Genomic DNA, 22,816 nt, shown 5'->3' with positions numbered 1-22,816 from the left:
TTATTTATAGACGTATATATAATACCAGCTCATCCTCTGCCTAGCCTTTTTCCAGCTATGTGGGGTTGGCAGTCCAGTTAATCCGTTTGCAGCTGAGTTCTAGTGTTTTTTGTTAAATATCAGCTTTACGATAGATTAAATTATGATAATTACATTGGTTTCGTAAGGTTACCTATTTAATAACCCTTTTACGCGTCATTATTTTTTAAAATTAATGAGAACAGTATTTTCTAGATACTTTAAGAAAAAAAACATGGAGAACTGATGAAAAAAAGTCCAAAAATAACTGTTTCATTTAGGTAAAACATAGACTTGTTTGAAGGTAACTTGAGTAAATACAGATTAGAGTGGACTTGACCTGTATACCTAAATGTACTAATCACCTTTGGTTTCATAAAAAATAATATCTTTTTAAATTATATTGTACCAGATTCAAGAGCCGAGGGTAGCTCACGTAATCTGCATCTAAATGACAATTTTATAAAAATGTTAAGACCTTGTTATCAAGCAAACTCGTTTGACGTCATCGCGGATTTTGTTAGAGGCCTTCTCTAATGAGTAACGTCATTTTGTTATTATTACGTCAACAACATTCCTTAATTTTTAACAAAAAAATTGTTATCAGCGCAGATTTAGGCCTAAAAGTGTTTTGGCGACAAGAATAATTTAAATATCTGGCCCATTTTATAATAACAACATTTCAGATTACAGAAAAATTCGTTGGTTATTTCATACGGATTGATGCATTGCAAGAATCACATCTGCCATCATTTAATCTATTCACTAGCTTCAAGCCCGTGGGAACTACTTCGTTCACCCGGTTAAGTTAATCTTTAGCTTTTTCGATACATACGCTTTTTCTTTGGCCAGTACTTCCTGAGATTAGCGAGCACACAAACAAACAAAGTTCAGCTTTGTATCATTATAGGTAAGATGTTTTAAATCATGAAAAATGTTTATTCATTTAATTCAGACTTGTTATTGATTATGAAATAACCGAATATAAACTGATTGATTACCTTTAGTGGATTATTTGTCCAATCAACATATTAGAAGTCGTAACCAGGAAAATATATAAAGAGAAGGGAAGGGAATAGTTGATGTGTTACTAATCAGATCCGCACCAGAACTTGGTTACGTCAGCTAACCCGATGGTACGTGACCGAAAATAATTCGGTAATCGATAGATATGAAATTTGCTATTTCCGCCTCCAATACTGTTTTTTCTAAGAAAATGCAATTGCAAGAGATATTTGTACGCAGAAGCCGTGAAAGAAATGTTTGTTGTTTGTTTAATTGCAGGAACTACTCGACCGATTTTTTAAATTCTTTCAGTATTAGATAGTCCATTGTTCAAGGACGGCTATGTTATACCTTTTATCTGGGTCCGCGAGGGTATTTCACATGGAAAGCGAGTGAAACCGCTGGCGAAAGCCAGTATCTAAATAAGAATGACGTTTTTTAAGCCATTTATATGTATGTATTTATGCATATGTTTTGATTTCTGATAAGCGAAGCATGCATATCACGTTACTTACTATTATTATCTCTAGTCTCGTGTAAACCTGACCTACTAATTAGAGGTACAGCCATATTAGTAATTAGCACTTAACGAGATTAACTTGAAAGTTATTACGCTAAGAGTTATTCAGTTTTAGTAGATGGTGGATGTTTTGACTAATCAATTCAGCTACGCTTACCGCGTTCAAAAAATCTGACGTCCACAACCTCTCCCTTGGTCTGGGCAACCCAATATCCCTTTGCTACACTCTGACCCCCTTTGTAAGACTACTCTTTCTGGCTCGGGACTACCCATAACGACAGCCGACGATGAAAATGGCCAAGAAACTATCAATCTGTCTGTTAGTAGGTACACTGATAGTCTCAAGCCTGAGAAAGCTAATTTTTTAAGACTTTTTGGTTGCAGAAACTGGTTCACACCGGATGTGGGTGAAACCACGGAAAACAACTTGTTCAACAATAAATGCGAGAAACGATTAAGTATCTTATCTACCAGAGCCAATTTTCATCTACCTAATTGAAGCAGATCAATCAAAACACAAAAAAAGTAATCCATACAAATCCCAGATGTAAAGTCTTCACTATTTTTCAGGCAATTTTCTCAGAACTGTCCGTATTCACGTAAACATAACACTAGTCAACAGCATTTTCGTTTCCAAGGTGAAACATATAATTTTTTGCAGATTATCTATCACAGAATCGAAGTCTAGAACACAGGACTGCTCTAGTAGTTCTAGTTTTGGAGAAAAATCAATCTGAAAATGCCTAAAAACGCTTTTTTAACGATATTTAAAGCCATTTTTCTACAGACACTATTTTTTTCGTATTTTCTAACTAAAGAATCATTTAGTACTGCTCTTCTCAATTCAAATCCAGTTTACTTTACATCATTAGCCGTAGCCGTTTTTAGGCATTTTCAGATTGGTTTTTCTCCAAAAACTAGAATTGCTAGAGCAGTCCTGCGTTCTAGAATTCGATTCTGTGATAAATAATCTGCAAAAATTTATATGTTTCACCTTGGAAACAATAAAAAAGGAAAATTTTGTAGACTAGTGAATCAATCTTGTTTATAGTCTGTAAACAAATTACGCTATTCTATTACAGATATTCCTACTATCTGTTGTTTTGTACACTTAACTATAGATAGGAATTTTACATTAAATGCCCATACATTTAATGTAAAATGTCTATGCTAATGTCAGAATTCTATATCTAGTAAACAAATCAACCATATTGCTCGTAGGGCAGATGGCCGATGGGGTCAAAACGTGCTGGAGTAGAGACCACGGACTAGCAAGCGCAGCGTACGACGTCCACCAACAAGGTGGACAGACGATCTTATAAAGGTCGCCGGAAGACGCTGGATGCAGGTCGCCTCCAACATGTAACTGTGGAGATTTAAGGGGGAGGCCTATGATCAGCAGTGGGCGTTCTATGGCTGAGATGATGATGATGATGATGATGATGATGATGAAGCAAATCAACAGATAACATATTGGGAAAGGGCGTTAGAGTTTATACGAAAATCTTCACTCGTCAGATACGAGTGAAAGTACACTTCATGTCGCTGAAAATTAAGCTTCAATTTGCGTACTATTCAGTTCTTAATTACCTACGTCAAAGTGACTAATATTTACCACTTGATGGTAAATACACAAATTACGAGACGATTAATGACTTTCATGGAATTATTAACAACTGACAAACTTACCAACCTCATGTGGCTAATCATGTATGTCAATTAATTTCATTTAACCAAAGACATGACTTAAAAACCACACGCCTTATTTCATTATTTATCTTTGACCATATTTAATAACAAAAATATCCATTTTTTTTTTCTCTCGGATTAAATCCAGTTTTATTATCGTCCACATATTTATAACCCCTATTTTCTTACATTACGTATGTATAAAGGCGAAAGTTTGTTTGTATATTTGTCCCTTAGCAAACCGAAGAAGGGATGTGGATGAAACTTGGCAATAATGAAGATCCTTTATCTAGTTTGATCCAGTTGAGGGAAGCAGTGCCCTCAGGAAGCGAATGAAACCGTTGACGGAAGCTGTTTTATCGTAAAATGCTTCGCTCTCGTCATCATTACGGTGTAATCGCATTTGCCACGGTTAGCCAGGCAGCTTCCCTACCGTATGACGCTAACGCGATTACTATAATACCCTCACAAGACAGCGATGCGTTTCATCTGATTATCCAAGTAGAAGCGGTAAATATTTACCAGGAAGACTTTGAAAAATTATGGCATAGATGTTTAATTTCACGGAAGCGGATGAGCCATCCTTGTGTAGGTAAATGTACGCGAACATCGTCTTTGTATGATTCAGCTACTCGGCCAATAGTGAGAGCACCCGAGTCTAAGCATACTAAGATATGTGCATGTATATTTTCTCACACAAGTACCTACCTGTAGCTCATCTGTCTATCGTAAAATAAAACATCTGTGCCCGGTGGCAGAAAGTTGACCATTTTTTATTATGTTAATTAATAAAATTGCAACAGATACTTATGTAACACATCTTTGTACGTAAACCGACGCGTGATATCCTGAGGATATTATCAATCTTTGGTCGAGTGACGACAAACTAAGCTAAGAATGACGTGTATGGTCATAGAGTACATACTATATGCGTATAGTTTAGTAATCAAACAGTCAAGGCCACATGGATTTTGTGAAAGGGGGAGCTTAAGAAGAACTCTGGGATTGTTCGAAAGAGTTACCGCTGTCTTGGTATACAAAAGGCTCCAGAAGGAACATTGTGGGTTTTAGTTAGCAGGAGTCTGACACTCCCTTACGTTGCATCCACAGCGATAGGAATCATTTGATGTTTTCCCACCAAAAAAGCCTTTAAGAAGAAAAACTGTCTGAAATTAAAATGTTGAAATCAGACTCTGGGGGTGGTCACAGGTAGTCGGTTTGCCAATAGGTTTGGGTCTTTCATCATCTCGACACACTTAACTCACCACGAATGTGTTCAGTTGGTGAAACTCAGAATTTTAACATTTATCATGTCGTCAACTCGACACGTCAAGATTTTGATGCGTGTCCAGTTGGTGAAACTTAAATTATTCACTTTTATGTTTTCACCAAGTCGACACGTTTTATAATTTAACCCGATTTCAAGCCAAAAGTACAGTCAACACTTGATGACTCAGACTTATTGGCTTCTCGTAACGACTGCCAAGGATGTTCAATGACAGCCGGGACCTACAGTTTAACGTGCCATCCGAAACACAGTCAATGGTGTCTTAGATATACTTAAAATGGACATACAAATTTAGAAAAGTTGCATTGGTACTTGCCTGACCTGGGATCGAACCCGCGCCCTCATACTTGAGGGGTTGGTCCTTTACCCACTAGGTCACCACGACTTTTTTTGCGACTTTTTTTTTCAATCCGATTAATATTGAAGATAGAATATCTTCTGTTCAGTTCTGTTACCCTAGTACTTGTGACAAACAATGATTCGATTTCAATACCATTATTTTATTGTAGAACATTATTTAAAGTTGCTAATGCATCTGGCTTCAATGCACTTATGATTTTCTAGTACTTGTGGTAAGTAACAGAATGAAAAGTATGTATCTTTTTAGTAAAAATGTTGTGAAGGAGTTTGGGAATCCATGTTCTCGTTTCAAGCGTTTGCTAAGCGGACGTTCAGTGGCCAATGATGTTTGTGATACAGAGAATGAATGTAGTTAACTGTACTTTTGGCTTAAAATCGGGTTAAATTCTAAAACGTGTCGACTTGAAAACATAAAAGTGAATAATTTAAGTTTCACCAACTGAACACGCATCAAAATCTTGACGAGTCGAGTTGACGGCATGATAAATGTTAAAATTTTGAGTTTCACCAACTGAACACATTCGTGGTGAGTTAAGTGTGTCGAGATGACGAAAGACCCATAGGTTTTGGTACCAATGTCCCTAAGTCAATAGTTGTTGGAGGTCAAGAATCATACCAAACCCAAGGACAGTAATTATAGCACCATCAAAACAAATCAAGCAAAAAGCTTATTAACCTTTGTCCGGTTTTTTTGTTCATAGTTTTTCTTACACATGACCCTGATGATCATATTACTACTAGTAGGTAATATATTGGCCATACGCCCCTTGTTAGAGAGTAGACGTAAAAAGAAGAATTTTTGGGACATGAAACTTTTATGGATCGTAAAGAGAGCAGCCGTGTTGTTGTTTTTATAATTAAAGGCAATGCTATAATTTTTTGGAAGTTTAAACTATCTAGCTAAATACCCTACATAAAGTAATTTTACCACTACAGTTTATTTTAGTTTAAATAACATTATTAGTGGCTTTTTCTCGTGTTTAAAGTTACTAAAAGCAACTGTGAAAATGCTAGCCAAGTTTTCACTTTTTATGTACCTATAGTAAATAATAAAGAAAGTGCACAAAAGGCAAGGTTTTGAATTTAGATATTTTTAGATTTGTATAAAGATAAAGTTTGTATATATAGAGTGTACATTACATAAAATAAAGGTTTTGAATTGTTTTAATATTAAAGCGTGTCTACTCGTATTTTAGCAAAGCGATGTACAAAGTCTATGGTCGTAATTTTGGCAAAGTATACCTAAAGACGAAAATCGTAACCTTTGACCCTCTTGCGAGAAATGACCCACGGGCCAATGGCAGGGACCCGCTCAGAATAGCCGATTATTTCGTTAACGTACAGCTTATAGTTTACGATAGAGTCTCTCTGAGTTACAATAGAGAGCGTGTGGTATACTTTATGTAGCTGCATTAAATTCTAAGCTTCATGTTGTTTAAATTGTAAAGAGAAAATAATATTAAGAACTGTAAAGCAAGTTTTGAGCTCTCTTCTGATTTCGAAGACTGAGTAAGAGGGGTCATGATTAGGATTGATATTTTACACCAAGTGGGTACCTATGTGGAAGAAAATACTGGGAATACTGTGTGATAAGATGATAACTTCTTGACGAAAAACCTGCTCTATTTGTTTTTATTAAGATAATCTTTCCTTATTCAGACATCAAAACTTTTTTATATAGAATCAACCACAACACAAGCAGGACAAATTCACAAAATACAGCAACTTTTCCCAAAATACTCAGATATTTGGAGGTTAGTAATGCACCAAGCATTCAAAACAGTTTTTTCGCAAGGACCGAATCCCTCTGGTCTCGAAATAGCAATTTCTTGCAATACGGAACGAGGATTGCGATTCGTCAGTCGTTCTACATGTGGGTTATTTGATATTGAATCGGATACAGATGAACGCATATACACGCCCGTGATACGATGCGAGGAATGCAATAAAGAATGAAGTAGATTCGATAAGGGTGAAACGTAGATAGTGGTTATTTATGTGTTTTGGTTTGGGTCTAAGAAGCTGATTACCATACACGAGACTAACACTTTCTTTATGAAGTAAGTATCAAAAAAGATGTAGACAGTAACTTCAAAAGCAATATCAATCTCCGTAGTTACAACGAAAATCCAGTAAATACCGAAAATTCATTTTTCTTCATCGTTTCAATCCAATTTCAGTTCGTGTACTAGATTAATAAATCTTGTATTTAGCGCATTCAGAAAAATTTTATAAAGACCAACTCCCTCGAGGAATCAGCGAAAAACATAGGGTTATCAAGTACATCAAAATAAAGGGACCACGGTAGTTGTATCAGATCGAAGATGTTAATTCAAAATATTTCTTAAGGTAAGTAGACCCAAGAGAAGCAGAGGAAGTCTTGGCGAGATGGTCACAAAAGGGTCGTGATTAACTATCAAGTCGTGGTAATGTTATTTTAAATGGTAAAGTAAGAAAAATAAACGAACAAACTCACATGTTTAGCCATCGTCCTGCTCACGCTCCTGCCACTAACAAACTAATACTGGGTCCTCATCAAATGGACAATGACTAGTGCATTGTACCACAATAGTACCTAGTACCACTTATGCCCGTAAATCGTTGAGAATAAAATACGGGTTTAGCGTTGAGTACCTAGTCAATGTGGTGGTTACCAGTTTCTAGGGTCAGTGTAGAAAACCTCTTGAGGGTTATGAATTAAATTCTTGATAGGATCTACTAGCACTTTATGTCTGCACAGCAAGCATAGGTAACACTAGTAAACTAAGTTAAAGACTGGTCCTTTTGATTAACCAAAGGACCAATTTGGACTACAATGGTTCTTTATAGCTACTTGTCTCTTTATATGAAACTCTTAAGTTCTCCGTGACGTTTGTAAACATGCATGTAGAAAACACGTGTACCGTTAACTAACAAATTGATGATTGTGAATGACTGGAATCAATAATCTTAGCTATATTGTTTCGTACGTAGTTAATAGTTTTGGATAACTACGCGACATTCAGCTTCCCTTCTCAATGCTTGCGACATACCTTCAACATCTAAAAATAATAAATAGGTATGTATAAACCTCAGATAAATCAAAAGTTAATGGACTCTAAATCATCCCAGGTTCGCGACAAGTCCAACATAAGATATAGCAAAATAATTTGAAAGAAATGCTGATATAATTTTACGCATTATGCTCACAGTACAGAGAAAGGAGTAAAAATAATTTCGGAATCCCAATTCAGTGACATTTCCGATCCAATTTGATCGTATTTATTTGATCCCTCAACAAAAAAGAAATCGTAAAAAAATATTTTTTCTCAGACCTCTCCATTCATACCGTTCTCGCCAATGTTAATGGCGACCCGCAACTAAATTCAGACAATAAGTACGCGTACCATACCGAAAAATAGTTTCTGCGCAGCGACAGACGACGACAAAAAGTTTGGCAAGAACTATACAAACAATTCCACAGAAGTAGGTAATCATTGAGGAAGCTCATGCTACAGATTCTAATCTAAATAAGATAATAGAAGTACTAATGGCTGTATTTACTGTTAATATCGCTCTACTAACCATAGACAATGACCTTGCTAAGGTTGCATTATGTTGACAACTGAATGGGCTGCGTTACAATAATTTCTAATGACTGCATAATTATCAACACACGTGAGAATATGTCATACAAAAAGATCATTATCAATATGTGGAGAATAATTTGAGTTGACAATTTATTTAGATAATATGCATATGAGCTGAGTGACCTGACCCTGTAAATTGACAGTGGGTTAAATTATGTCTAAAACCCAAAATATTAGGAGGTCAATGAACACCAAGTGTGTGTCAAAAAATAGTTTTTCTATTGTGTCTGGGACCGATGGCGTTCAATGCCTTAAACTCATAAGAGCAGTTTAGGAAGAACTACTTAGGTGACAAGCACACTCACAGAAGAATTTTAATTTTAGGTTAGGTTAAGTATGTTGGTTGGTCTAACGAAGAGGAATGGAAGCGGTAAACATGTTGCGCCGACATCAAATAACTTGGGACAAAGACGAAGAAGATTTCGAAAATGTAACCAAAGTACAAACTGGAATAAAGGTAACGTTTGCAACTGTTACTAAATTTTTGTTAACAAACCAAGCTAAGGTCACCCAAAGCTATATTAATTAAGTTTTAAATAAAAATAAGGAGTAGCCAGTTGATGCATGAATCGTGTCTCAGTCACATGTACTTGGACATATTGAATCCATCTGGCGTAGTTAAATGTACTTCAGAGCTGGTGTTTTATTACTCTTTATCTGTTCGCTTTTATGTCACTGGACTTGTGAGCTAGAAACTGTTGAACTATTTAGAATTATCAACCATTGCGAATAGTTTAGATCCAGTACGTTCAAAATTAATCATATGAAAATGTAACACAACTTTTGGAGCGATCGGGTAATGTTTTTACATTATTCTTCGTAATGTTCTTTCACACACAGGAACAAAATAAGAAAGCCCACAGCAATACATAATTGTTAAAGAAACGGTTCGCGGAACTGCCAAATGTATTGTAAACCTAGTGAATTTAGTTTTCAGACTGAGATCAATTACATGTGTAAAATATAACGAACCTATAATTCATTAATTTTATCACACATAAGAAAACATTACTTTGAATTTAATAATCGTATTCACATATATATGGGATCAATTAAACCTTTGCCTGTGATAAAATTATCCAAACTCGCAAATGTCATGCCATATTCGGATTTCAGCTATATTATCCTACTAATATTATAAACGCGAAAGTTTGTATGTATGGATGTATGGATGTTTGTTACTCTTTCACGCAAAAACTACTGAATGGATTTTAATGAAACTTTACAATAATATAGCTTATACATCAGAATAACACATAGGCTACAATTTGTAAACATATTGTTCGAAATACTAAACCTGCGCAGACGAAGTCGCGGGCACCAGCTAGCATGGGCGTAGCCAGCTTTGGGCCAGGGTGGGGCAGCAGTCAATCTATCCTATTTATTTATGAATACTCGGTGTTTATAAGTTAAAGTTTTAACTAAGTATATGTATGAGTAATGTTACTTCAAGAGAAGACGGCGTGGGTTCTGGCAGAACCTGTTAAGCACTTCTTCTAAAAAAATATTTTTCGATTCTGAGACCCTTGTTCTTTGCACACTTAGCATACACAGGCCGTTTAAGCGATTTTCGCTCATGGTTGAGCGAAAATGTGCTATAAAGTTTATACCTTTTAGTCATGAGGGACCATTTTACCAAAAGTTTGTCTTGTCGAGGACCACCTCAACGGTTTACCTTAATTGAGAGTACTTTGATAAAGAATACAAGCATACTTTATAATTAAGCACTCATTTCTTTTTTATTTAGCAAAAAACTAAAAGTTACAGATATTAATTTAATGAGATTTTTGTGACTGCAATCTCTTTACTAATTTCTGAATTTTTGGTACAGTACTACTCAAAGTTAAACGCATGTCGGCAGTTGTTTAGATAAGCAAATGCAGAGAAAGAAAAACTTGCCTGTGTAGTTTACAAGCACGCGAGCGAAGCGAGCGCGAAATTTTTATCGGACTTAAACCTAATATTACGTAAAATTGAGCCCAAACGTACTTAACTTTTTGTTTGTTGACAAATGCAAAAATAGGGGCACTTAGTTTCTGAATACGCGAGCGAAGCGAGCGTGAAATTTTTATCGAACTTAAACCAAATATTACGTAAAATTTAGCCCAAACGTACTTAACTTTTTGTTTCTTGACAAATACAAAATTAAAATAGGTAGTTTCTGCATACGCGAGCGAAGCGAGCGCGAAATTTTAATTATTTTTTAAGACTCAAAACCAAAAACTACTAATGTCGCCCAAATATACATTTTCATGAATGGGGGGACTAGGTACTGGTACGACACACCCGATATACGTCCAAACCCCCTCGCTCGCATAGATAAGTCGATAAAAATAAAGTTAGATAACGTATAGCAACGTCGCGCAGCTAAGCTTGGAATGCCTCTAGGGACCACCAGTGGTCCGCGGACCACCGGTTAAGAATCACTGCGCTAAACGATCGTTCTATTGTACAGGTCGTACATGGCTGGGCAAGCAAAATAGCGAGCGCGGTTTTTACACTAGGATAAAATTGCATTTCCGAAATTTTGATCACATCTACTAATTCCATCTCCTTCAATGCATTATTTTTTGGATTAGGTGGACGGCTCCTCGATAGCACCTATTCTTTTAGGGAATACGGCTCGCTTTCAAATGACGCGCGCACCGCGCACGTTCGGGAATTCGAGCGTGTATTTTGTTTTGATCGCGCTCTTTTCAAAGTCGACATTTTTTTGTGCAATAACTTACGGATGATTGTTGATGTTGTTAGTTAGAATTAGTTAAAAAAACATTGTTTAATCAGACACCTTATAGGTCAGAGCCAGGGCCCAGGGTGGGGCAAGTGCCCCAGCTTGCCCCAGTGTGGCTACGCCCATGCCAGCTAGTTATCCCTATTGCCATCTATATCCTTAGCTTTCAAGGCTGGTCTATCAATTCTAGTGTGGATAAACCTATGGACTAAGCCCATAGATAAAATGTATGTGTGTATATGAAAGATAGTAATCAGACACACTCGGTGCGGACAAACACGTGAGATATAACGAGTGTCACGAGAGTGAACACTAGGTACGTTATCTGTTGTGTGGTATTAATGGATTACTTGTTTACTATTTGTATTTCGGATTAGAATTAGCTGATTGATTTTAATGCCGAGATTAAAGCCGTTATATTCATATAAAAATAAGTATAAGATTGAGGGTATTTGGTTCGTTTGTTTCAGGAACGCTAGAAACCATTCTCATCTGCCTAGTCTTTTCTCAACTATCAGGAACATTCATGAAAGGATTATTATCATAATCTGCCTAGCTTCTCTCAACTATGTTGGGGTCGGCTTTCAATCTATTTGGATGCAGCTGAGTACCAGTGTTTTACATTAAGCGACTGCCTATCTGACCTCCTCAACTCCATTACCCAGGCAACCCGATATGCAATGGTACAAAAAACTTCTCGAAAGACACTGAACCTGACAAAACAAGAAAACTTACCTACATTATAGACACAATAACTTCCAATAGAGGATAAACAATTTAGTTCATAAACAGCACTTTTACTAAGCTTACGTCACCTCTACTTATAAAAGAGGACTAGAAAGTACATTAATTATTACGTTAACTGTCCAGTTTACGTCAAATAGCTTCCTGCAGTGACGAAAAGGAATATCAATGAAGAAATCTGCATGTCTGGGCATTTACATCCACATTTGCATGTCAATTTATTGCAATTCCTGGCTTTCTGAGATTCTTAAAATATAACAGATAGGCTCATATAACATGGACTGTTTTTCTGTTTAAAATGTGAAAACTCTTTTTTTTTGTCCTAACTTCAATGTGTTTGTTGATTTCGGATTTCGTTCCTATCCCTATTTGAATCAAAATAATAATCAATGCACTATTGGGAAAATCTGTGAAACATACTTCATATCTCCATTTGAAAATGCTGAAACTAAAAAAAAATACTGCTCAGTCGTTTTTAGGGTTCCGTACCCAAAGGGTAAAACGGGACCCTATTGTTTTCGCTCCTCTTTCCGTCCGTCCGTCTGTCTGTCACCAGGCTGTATCTCATTAACCGTGATAGTTGGAGAGCTGAAATTTTCAGAGATGATGTATCTATTGCCGCTATAACAACAAATACTGAAAACTAGAATAAAATAAATATTTTGGATTTTTTTGCTAATTTTTGCTCTGGTACGGAACCCTTCGTGCGCGAGTCCGACTCGCACTTGGCCGGTTTTTTATAAAACTTGGCAGTCAAGGGGCTACTTATATATCAGTATACAAATAGAAATAGACTATTTTCTTGCGGGTGCAGGAGGTAGTTTCCACAAGACGCGGGTAATATATCTCGAATCACGGAAAACATGTGTTTGAAATAGAGAAGAATACGATCAACGAATGCAAATAGCACCAATAGGTATGTTCAAAACTTTACATACCTACATATCTCCATATTGAGCAGATGTTGGAACTATTAACGTAGATCGATATACGATTGTCAGTCTGTCCATTGTCCCTGTCCTGTCGTGTGTAGCATAATGACGATGGATGGACGGTTTATTTACATATTGTAGGTAATTATGTAGTGTAGTTATAGGTAAGCTTAATACTAGTATGGACGTGGATTTGTGGTTAAGGTAGGTTCGAATTTATGGAAAGCAGTGTGACTTTTGAAGGTTTTAAAATAATCACTAATCATGCCGTTGCTATAACTATAAATATCCTGGGTACTTCTCAGTAAAACAATAAATAGACCCGTGATTACCAGTTTCAATGAACTTATAATATAAGCATTCTAACACCGGCTTCCCACGGTGCGTGTTATCGCAGACGCACGCCGACGGACGCCGACCAGCACGGACGACGCACCATGGGAATGGCCTCGTCTGTGGTCGTCTGCCAACGTCTGCAGCGGTGCGCCGGTATCCGTCGCGAGGCGGTAACTTCAAAGGTGCGGACAGGGATTTTATGTCATTCGTTAATTTTCTACTGTGATCCCACTGCTATGTATGACAAAACACAAAATAAATAAAATTAGATATAATATATCTCATTCAAATGTTAATGTAAGTGTATATAGTCATATTAAGTCGTTAAACGACTTTTGTTGTATGCTGATATCCACCAGCGCCGTGGTTTCTTTTTACTTTTACTACTCGTAGATCGCATAATTTAGTTATTGTTAATTAATGTCACAGCCGCTGCTGCAGCGACGACACGTTCTCTTTCACTTTGCATTTTGAAATGAAGTTATCAAAGATCTGCACAGACCGACACAGACCGACACGCACCGTTGGAAGAGCCCTGTCTGTGTGCGTTGCCGTCCGTCAGCGTCGGCTGTGGTGCGTGAGGATCCGCAGAATCACGCACCGTGGGAACCAGGCTTAATATGTATTACATATACATAGGTATCTTTTTTTAGGGTCTAACCCATCTTGCGCGACTGAAAGAAATATTTTGCATAATCCATACAAGCTATGAACTAGGTATAAAACATTTACCAGCTTGTAAAAAAAATCTTTATGCCTAAAGTATAAATAGAAAATTCCTGTATTTTATTACGAGTCCTAAAGTAACTAGTATGTGTGAAATACTCTCAAGGACATGGGAACCTAAAAGGGTTTAGGGGCAATCTATCTTTACGGGTACCGAACAATCGAATTTCTACTTCGAAAGTGTAACAAATTAATATAAGAATTAATCACTCGTTATTATTACAATACTTAGGACTTCTATACATACCTACATGTTATGCTTACATGTCATCCTGACATTATAATCCATTAGTACCTAGTTCTTTAGTTACAAGAGATGCATTTTAATAAAAGCGGAAAGGGATAGGCGCTTAATGCACCGATGTGAACTGCATATGCATCATGAATGCCACTGCAATTTATGCATTATTTATTTCTTAGAAGTCCTTCAAAGGTTATTGGCCTTGTAGTAGGTACTAACAATAAGTTTGTGAGTAAATGACATAGACCGACTAAAATGATAGACTGGACGGAACCGACCCTACGAAAATGATTCCAAAATAGTAGGGAAAAGACTAGGCAGATGATGAGAGATAAAATAAAAGTTTTAACAGTAGGTACCGAAGCGGATGGACTTTAGTCAGTACTTTATGATATGACACTCAACCTTACAAGAGCTATAAATAAACATTTTGTCAAATGTTATAATTACTTCTAATAATTAAAACAAAATGTTCAAAGCTCAAAATATAATCTCACAAACATTAATTAAAAATGTCAGTTGATCTTGTTCCAAAACCTCATTATAGTCCGAAAATGTTCAAACGGTCACATTTCCTAACTAATAGGCGTTGCGTAGCTACTTTAATTAAAACTAGACCACGTGCCTGTGTTAGGTCTAAATATAGTCCTTATGAGAACCACTAACAAAGCATTGTAGTGTTTAGTTAGTCACGGCTGTAAACATGGAGAACGAAATGATCAGCGGAGTTATCATAACGCAAAACCCATGAAATTAGCGCGCCCAAAATGCGAGTGCATGGCGGTCGAGGGGCATTAATTGCTCCACCCTTACACACCGTCTAGCTAGGGGACCAGGCCTTAATTTTCAAAATAAAATAACCAATATTTGACAGATTGGTTTTGATTTGACGAAGAGCTCGAACATCTACCACGCCTACCGTGTGTAACTTGACCTACAATAAGGCGCCTGAGCTACCTTCCTTATGACATCTCCCCTATCTTTCCTTCTTGCGTGGGTTATAAAATTAGCTCTATTTTGCGGCAGGCTACATAAATGGATGATGCAAGTTAAACATTGAACTGTAATAGAATGATTTGAAACTATTTTGACAGTTTACGGAAGAAGTGTTCACTGGTCTTCTCCATAAGACCCCTTAAATACCTAGTTTGCTAATCCGAAAAAAAAATATTGTACGAAGCCTGTTTGAAAAATGTTTGTGTGACTTTTGAGGGTAAGAATTGTATAGTATGTACATATGTAGTTCTGAATGATACGGAAAACGGAAGGTGATAAACAAACGAAGGTTATCAAAGAAAGTCTGCAACACAGACTGGGCTTGTTAAGACCTTGTTCTGCATATGACCCGGATAATATGCTATCAGTAGATACATAAATAGCTTGGATAGTTGAAATAAATAAAACAATAACATAGCATACTTCAGACAAATATTAAGGTAGATATATGTCAATATTTCATCTAGATTTTATCCGATTAGATTTTTTTCTCACTTTATGGAAAAGCGACATTGCTGCTGGTCAGAGCATAGACTAAAATTATTCCCGTCTATAACTTATCCCAGATTAGGAATTTTTAGAACTACCTATTGAATAACTATAAAAATGAGGTAAGCTTATATACGATGAGATGGAAATCTAAGGCTGTAGTTCTTTGCCTCTAAACAGTTATTGAGCACTAAGTAAACAGATAAGAACTAAGTCGCAAAAGTGGATACATATATAAAATATACTAGCTATGTATATTGTATATGCGTAGAGAAGATTCAGCCAGGTCGTTCAGCATCTGTTGTAGGTCCTGCAGCGTTTCCGCCATGATGACGATATCGTCAGCAAATCGCAAGTGAGAGATGTGTTCGCCATTGATGTTGATGCCGCGTCCTTTCCAGTTCAGCGTCTTGAACATATCCTCCATTGCATTAATGAACAGTTTCGGGGAAATAACATCCCCTTGTCTCACTCCTCGATGCAACGGTATGGGCCTTGTTTGCTGATTCTGTACTTGGACGGACATTGTAGCGGCTTCGTAGAGACATCTCATCACTTGGATGTATCGCCAATCTACTTGACAACGCTGCAGGGACTCCAGAACAGACCAGATTTCAATCGAGTCAAAGGCCTTCTCGGATGAACTTGGACAAAACCAAGGTCATGTTCAATGAACATGTTCTACCGGAACCGATTGCGATACACGGCGCCGTTCTCGAAGTTGTTCGGAAATATGTATACCTCGGGCAGACATTGCAGTTAGGTAGAAACAACTTTGAGGACGAGGTGAATAAGAGAATTCAGTTGAGTTGGGCTGCATTTGGGAAGCTACGTCGAGTCCTAACATCGTCGATCCCACAGTGCCTAAAGACAAAAGTCTTCAATCAGTGCGTCCTACCTGTCATGACTTACGGAGCCGAAACGTGGACACTGTCGGTACGGCTGGTTCACAAGTTTAAAGTCGCTCAGCGGGCTTGGAAAGGGCTATGCTCGGCATTTCTCTGAGGGATCGCATCAGAAATGAGGTAATCCGTCAGAGAACCAAGGTCATCGACATAGCCCACCGAATCAGCAAGCTGAAGTGGCAGTGGGCTGGCCATATTAGCCGAAAAACCGATAACCGTTGGGGTAAACGAGTTCTAGAATGGAGACCACGCCTCGGCAAACGTAGTGTAGGACGTCCTCAGGCACGGTGGAGTGATGACTTGCGCAAGACGGATGGCAGGAGCTGGATGCGAGAAGCCGAAAATCGATCTCAGTGGCGTGCACTTGGAGAGGCCTATGTCCAGCAGTGGACTGCGATAGGCTGATGATAATATTGTATATAGCGAATCTAATTTAGGCTAGTTGCAGATAACAGGGATATTGCTTAAGATGATAAGAGGATCTTGTCAATGTTATATAATGGAGATAAAGCTTAGTAAACAATGGCAAAATTACAAACAACGCTAACGATGTTTTCGCATTCAAATATTTCTCAAACACCTTCATCTATACTTATAATAAATCTGTAGAGAGGTCAATTCTGTACATTGAATATATTTCCAAAATAACTATTAGGGGGTGATAAGTGATCAATACTGATGCCAAAAATGCAATCAGTAAAATTTTTGTCTGTCTGTCTGTCTGTCTGTCTGTCTGTATGTTCGTTATGGAAACAAAAACTACTTGACGGATTTCAACGAAACTTAGTACAATGATTCTTCATATTCCTGGGCAGGTTATAGGATACTTTTCATCACGCTACGATCAATAGGAGCAGAGCAGTGAAGGTAAATGTTGGGAAAACGGGAGAATTTACTCCTCTATCTTTTATGGTTGGCTCAGAATAACACGTTTAACTCTTTACACAAAGTCCGAATCTAACGCGGACGAAGTCGCTGGCAAAAGCTAGTAAAATAATAAAACATTTTATGACCTTAAACTAAAGTCAAAAATGTAGTGTATAATTTTTATGAATTGTGTATGTTTTAAAACTTCTCTGCAAAATGCGTCACAGGTCCAAAAGGGGTCAAGTTCAACTCAACTGTTACTTATCACTGTAGGATTGTCGGCCCAATTCAAGACTATTCAAATCAACCAATTAAATTAAATCGTCCTGTCTACAACAGAGAGCTAGCATGTGTGATCCTAATCGTTTTAAAATTATGGAAATTGCTCCCGAGAGGCGTTCGTGCGGGGCTACGGTTGTTAGAGTCTCATTTCTATGCGAGACTAACAAAGTTTTCCGCTGATAACAAATGGGTTTAAACTTGTCTGATAGTCTCTGGCTCGAAGGATTTACTTACGAGTAGTGTCATACTGTCATTAACACACGTATTTTTAAATACCACAAACATTGCTTGGACTTCTTCCTGCCCTTTCGATATTTTATTTCGTGTCAGCGCAATATGTTTTACTTTTCGATTCCTATTTGCCATTCGTCATTCTAAAATTCAATTCTTCACACCCTTCATATTCATATCACGTCTCAGGCAATCCATTCATATTTTCTTCGGCCTTCCAGGGTCTTTCTCTCCTTCTCCATTTAAATATTGCTTGGATTAGTCCAAAGGGTATAGTTTTAAGAATCCCGCAAGATATTTATATAAAAGGTACATACTTAGTTATTTATGTTCTTTAGAGAATTATCTGTCAAAGGAAAAGGACCAATTTGAATGCTTTGTCCCTACATTACAATTCATTGAATTGGAAGTACAGAGGACTCTTCAACAAGTGAAATCTGCTACGAGTTACTCAGGCTTAAGACCACCATTTGAGACAGTATAAATGTTTTATCTCAAAAAACGAAAAGTGGAGACCACGGACTAGCAAGCGCACCGTAGGACGTCCACCAACAAGGTGGACAGACGACCTTATAAAGATCGCCGGAAGACGCTGGATGCAGGTCGCCTCCAACAGGTATCTGTGGAGGCGACCAACAGGTATCTGGGGAGGCCTATGTTCAGCAGTGGACGTCCTATGGCTGAGATGATGATGATGATCTCAAAAAGCAGATAAAGCATATTTGTGTGTGTAAAGGTGTCTTTGTATGCGTAAGTTTCGGAGCGCTCAGTAGTGGCCGAGACGTAGGGCATAGACAAGGTACATGCCACCCGCTTTCTTTAGATAAAGTATCTATGCTACTTTTCGTTATTCTTATTGCTTTGATCCTTCAATAACATTGTTACCGTCCAATTTGGACCGATTTTCAACACAGTGGTGATAATTGGTTAAAAACTTATTTGTTCACATCTAAGTGGCCGAAAAAATTGGCTACTAACGTTATAGAAACTTTAATATTTATTTATTATATTTACTGATGCGAGCCTAATCATTTCGTCAAACATTTTCGTGATTTAATTTTTCAGCGTGAAACTGATATGCACGTATTATTTTTCTCGTTATAAACACAACTCAGAAATTTATATATCTTTCCATATAGAGAGAACTTGTTAAATATGTGTTTAAGAAGTTGTGTAGGGTTATCTGTTGACCCAAGTATTTTAAACACAAGTTTAACTAATATTACGAATACGAAACCCTGTAAGGATATGTACATCCTTACCAATAAATAAATATGTGGATATGCGTGTCTGTTACTATTTTAACTCGGGACGCGAGTAAGACCACGTAGCACAAAAATAATCTTTAAAAATTACCTTTTTAAATCCATTAGAAGTAGCCTCAGGTTTTGGTGCTGTATCAAAGAGATTCAGTCTAGAACTTTGAAATAGGTCTGGACTCGAATTTTCTTGAGAAAACAGCTCAGCTGATGAACTTTCTCGTGTTAAGGAGGGTCTTGCTTTTACGAAAGGATTGTTCCTAGCTGCCTGAGCACGCTTGAGCCAGTTGAATTTGTTTATTTCTTGAGGACCTGGTGATGGTGTGGGGGTATCCTCAGGAGTGTCAGTCGGAGTTGGGGACTCTGGTGTAGAAGCCATTCTTCAGCTGTTTCCAGACCCAGCAAATATTAAAACAAGTTTTCTTATATAATTCTGTTGATGTTTTGATTAGGTCCTGTAGTTGTTTGGACAAAATTTTGACCGAACTCGATATTTTATTTATCACTATACAAACAAATTTTCTTCCACATAACACCACTTCACAAGGCTATTTGCCAGACATTTTTACGCGAATATTTTCACCGAACATTATCGATAGCGATTTTGTCTACATATAACATGAGTTAAATTTAGAATTTAGTGAATATATCAATAGGCACGTCTATGATCGTTAGGGCACTGCGCGCGACTGTTATAGAAGCGTATTTTGATCGACTCGTGCGCACCTAATCGTATACTTGTTATAGTATTTGATTTCGAACATTATCTGTTGACAATTCATCTCATTATGTATTAGATATATCATTTTAGAGGAAGCCGGAATTATATCGATGATATGACGTCAATTCCGTCTGAGGAGGTACACTGTTTGGCATTGAACTTGAAACAGCTTTGATGTTGTTTTCAAGGAGATTCGCTTGAACTGTTTATTTTACAAAATTGACCAATTTGAATAGTACCTTGTCATTTGCCTCTATCGATTCTTCTTCTTTTTTTTTATTATTATTTTTGTTATGCATAGTTTGGTTTAGTTTAATTTAAGTTATTTTTAATTTGAACGTTGTGCGCACCTGTAATTAACATATTTACGCAGGACTTATTACAATTATAAACTTATATATGTGAAAGTATTTGTAAATAAGTTGTTGGTGTGCCTAAATAAATAAATAAATAAATAAATTTTCCTACGTCAGCAGTTTAATGGCAAGGAAAGCGCAGAATGGCGAGAGGAAATTAATCGCTGTAGTTTGGAAGTTGACAAGGAAACTACATTCAACAATTAAGTACCTAATCGGTTGGTTGGTAAGCACAACTGTCACAAAAACTCATTCAACGAATGATTAAAACTTTTCCTTTATCTTCTGCTTTAGATTTTTTTTTTTATTATCAACTAAAATATTTATTTGTGATACTATATATACAAACTTAAACTACTTATCTTTATACAAATCTAAAAATAAAATACTATATACAAAATATATATAAACATAAAACATATATAAAAGAACATCGATCAGGCGTTCTTTAGAATTAGAATTAGATCAATTACTTATGTTCCTGTATAAGTTATTTGGTCTTTCTTTCCGAAACTTTCTATCTTCAGCGCCCTGAGTTTAATTGTCGCCAAGATAACATCTTTAGATACAAAAGGTAATTAATTTTCTGCAATACTTTTACCGTCTTTATCTCTATTACGTACGCATTAATACGGATAATGATGATAATGCCTACTAATAAAGTGAATTTAGGAACAATCCAAAGAGCCCTTCTGTTTCTTACGAATTTAGTAACATGTAGTCACTTAGGCAAAACGTCCGTCTATCATTAACCAATTTCATTACCATACTATATATTTTCACGTTCAAGTTTAAAGTTTTTTTTACAAGAAAAGTGCAACCGACTTCATATCTTGTTGAGGACTGCATCAAAATCGGTTCAGCTAAACGATAAAACACAGGTTAAACTGATAAAACGGTCGTTTATGTTGTCGGTTAACTTGGGCTTTAAAAGATTCTATAGCTAAGTTTGTAGAGCACACAGCGTCAGTAAGGCGGCGTTAACGATTAGTGGATTACATCACTTTACTGTAAATTAAACTTATTCCGTCTTACCACAAAAACTTTTAAACGTCAGTTTATGCCTTGTCTAAAAAAATGTCAAATTATGACGTTGACATATGGTTCATTTTGCAGCCAAAATTTTATTAGACAAGTGTAAAACAGGGTTTAAAGTTTTTGTAGTAAGGCCCTAATTGCTGTTGTTTCAGTTCATTCTGAGATCCGTGTTAATGGGCGCATACATTTGTACAGGAAAATGACTGGCAGGATTTTCTATCGTGTGTTAAGAATCATTCCATTTTTAGTATGGGAGCTTTTTACAATCAGCAAAAAAATTACTCACATGTAATCACTATTTCCTGCTCTTTTTTGTGACAACTTCTAGGTAGGTTTTCTCATAATGGAAATACATAGACTTACTGGGAAGTCCCGTAATACAAGTTAATGCTTTCGATTTACGAATAATTCTGCTTTATTTTCTTTTACGAGGACAAATATATTTTCCTTCAAAACATGTAAGTACCGCAAGGGTTGAACTTATCAACGGATTATCCGATTTATCAAAAACCTTCCATGTCAAAAAAGGCTTCGTATGAATCGAATAAGCTTATTATAACATTTTATGAGCTATTCTATAGCAGGGCTTACAAAGAACGCTTGGTATAAAAGGGTACTCTTATTAATTTATTTTTCGTATATTCATTTTTGTATATTCATATATTAAATGTATTATGTTTATGTATTGTGTAGTTTTACTACATATATATGTTTAGTATATTGTTATTGGATATTTTTGTTTAGTTATCAATGTTTGTTGTGCACTTTTTAATCTACCCTACCACTATCAAATCTCTCCATGGCTTTAAGGTTGGCTGTAAGAGAACCTGTAGCATCTAAGCAAGATGCTCATAAGCGTACTACGCAGGCCTGAATAGGACTGTATTTAATAAAAACGCTTCAGCAAGATTGTAAAGAATATTGTAATATGTCAGACTATCTTGACGGAGAAAAATTAATAAAATATAAAATAAAACACGCACACAAGAAGGTAGGAAGGTATAAAGGTTTTAGTCCGCCACATGTTCCCCCCGGCCAGACCGTGACTACGGTCGATAAAAATCGGGGAACTTTACACGACGCCCGCTTCTCGTTATTTTCGCCCCAGATGTCGTATTGGTGTTAGTAGTGTCAGCTCTTGTGATTTCATGCTGCGCCTCATCACGTGCTATGAAAGCTGGTTTGAGGCGGTCGACTGACACGTTGCTTGGCTTTCCCCGTATCTCGATCGTGAAATATTTTTCATGCCTCTGTAGAACCTTGTAGGGCCCCGCGTACGGTGGTTCCAGTGAACGTCGTACATGGTCTCGACGGAGGAAGACGTGGGAGCAGGAATGAAGATCTCGCGGCACGTAGAAGGGCGACGTGCTATGCCATGCTGCAGGTTTCGGAGTGAGGCTGGCCATGTGACGTCGTAAACGATTTGCGTACTCGGTGACGTCAGCTGTGGTGA

General features: G+C 36.9%; 1 protein-coding gene across 3 annotated transcripts in view; it reads right to left on the bottom strand.

Annotated features, from left to right (window-relative positions):
* LOC124642614 (endothelin-converting enzyme homolog) overlaps nucleotides 1–22,816 on the bottom strand; it is a 73,925-nt gene that overhangs the window by 13,385 nt on the left and 37,724 nt on the right. The window contains exon 1 of one of the 3 annotated variants that reach the window (XM_047181117.1): nucleotides 19,346–19,912. The exons of 1 other annotated variant lie outside the window; for it this stretch is intronic. In XM_047181117.1, coding sequence (XP_047037073.1) covers nucleotides 19,346–19,627 — 282 coding nt within the window. In that variant the 5' untranslated portion in view covers nucleotides 19,628–19,912. Of the gene's footprint in view, nucleotides 1–7,356; nucleotides 7,384–19,345; nucleotides 19,913–22,816 lie in introns of those variants that run through there. One more of the 3 variants, XM_047181119.1, reaches the window with a different exon arrangement.

This window comes from Helicoverpa zea, chromosome 25 (assembly GCF_022581195.2).
Source record: "Helicoverpa zea isolate HzStark_Cry1AcR chromosome 25, ilHelZeax1.1, whole genome shotgun sequence".
In the NCBI taxonomy this organism is placed as follows: domain Eukaryota; kingdom Metazoa; phylum Arthropoda; class Insecta; order Lepidoptera; family Noctuidae; genus Helicoverpa; species Helicoverpa zea.
Note: the sequence above shows the minus strand (reverse complement) of the source record. Positions and strands in the feature narration are given on the sequence as shown.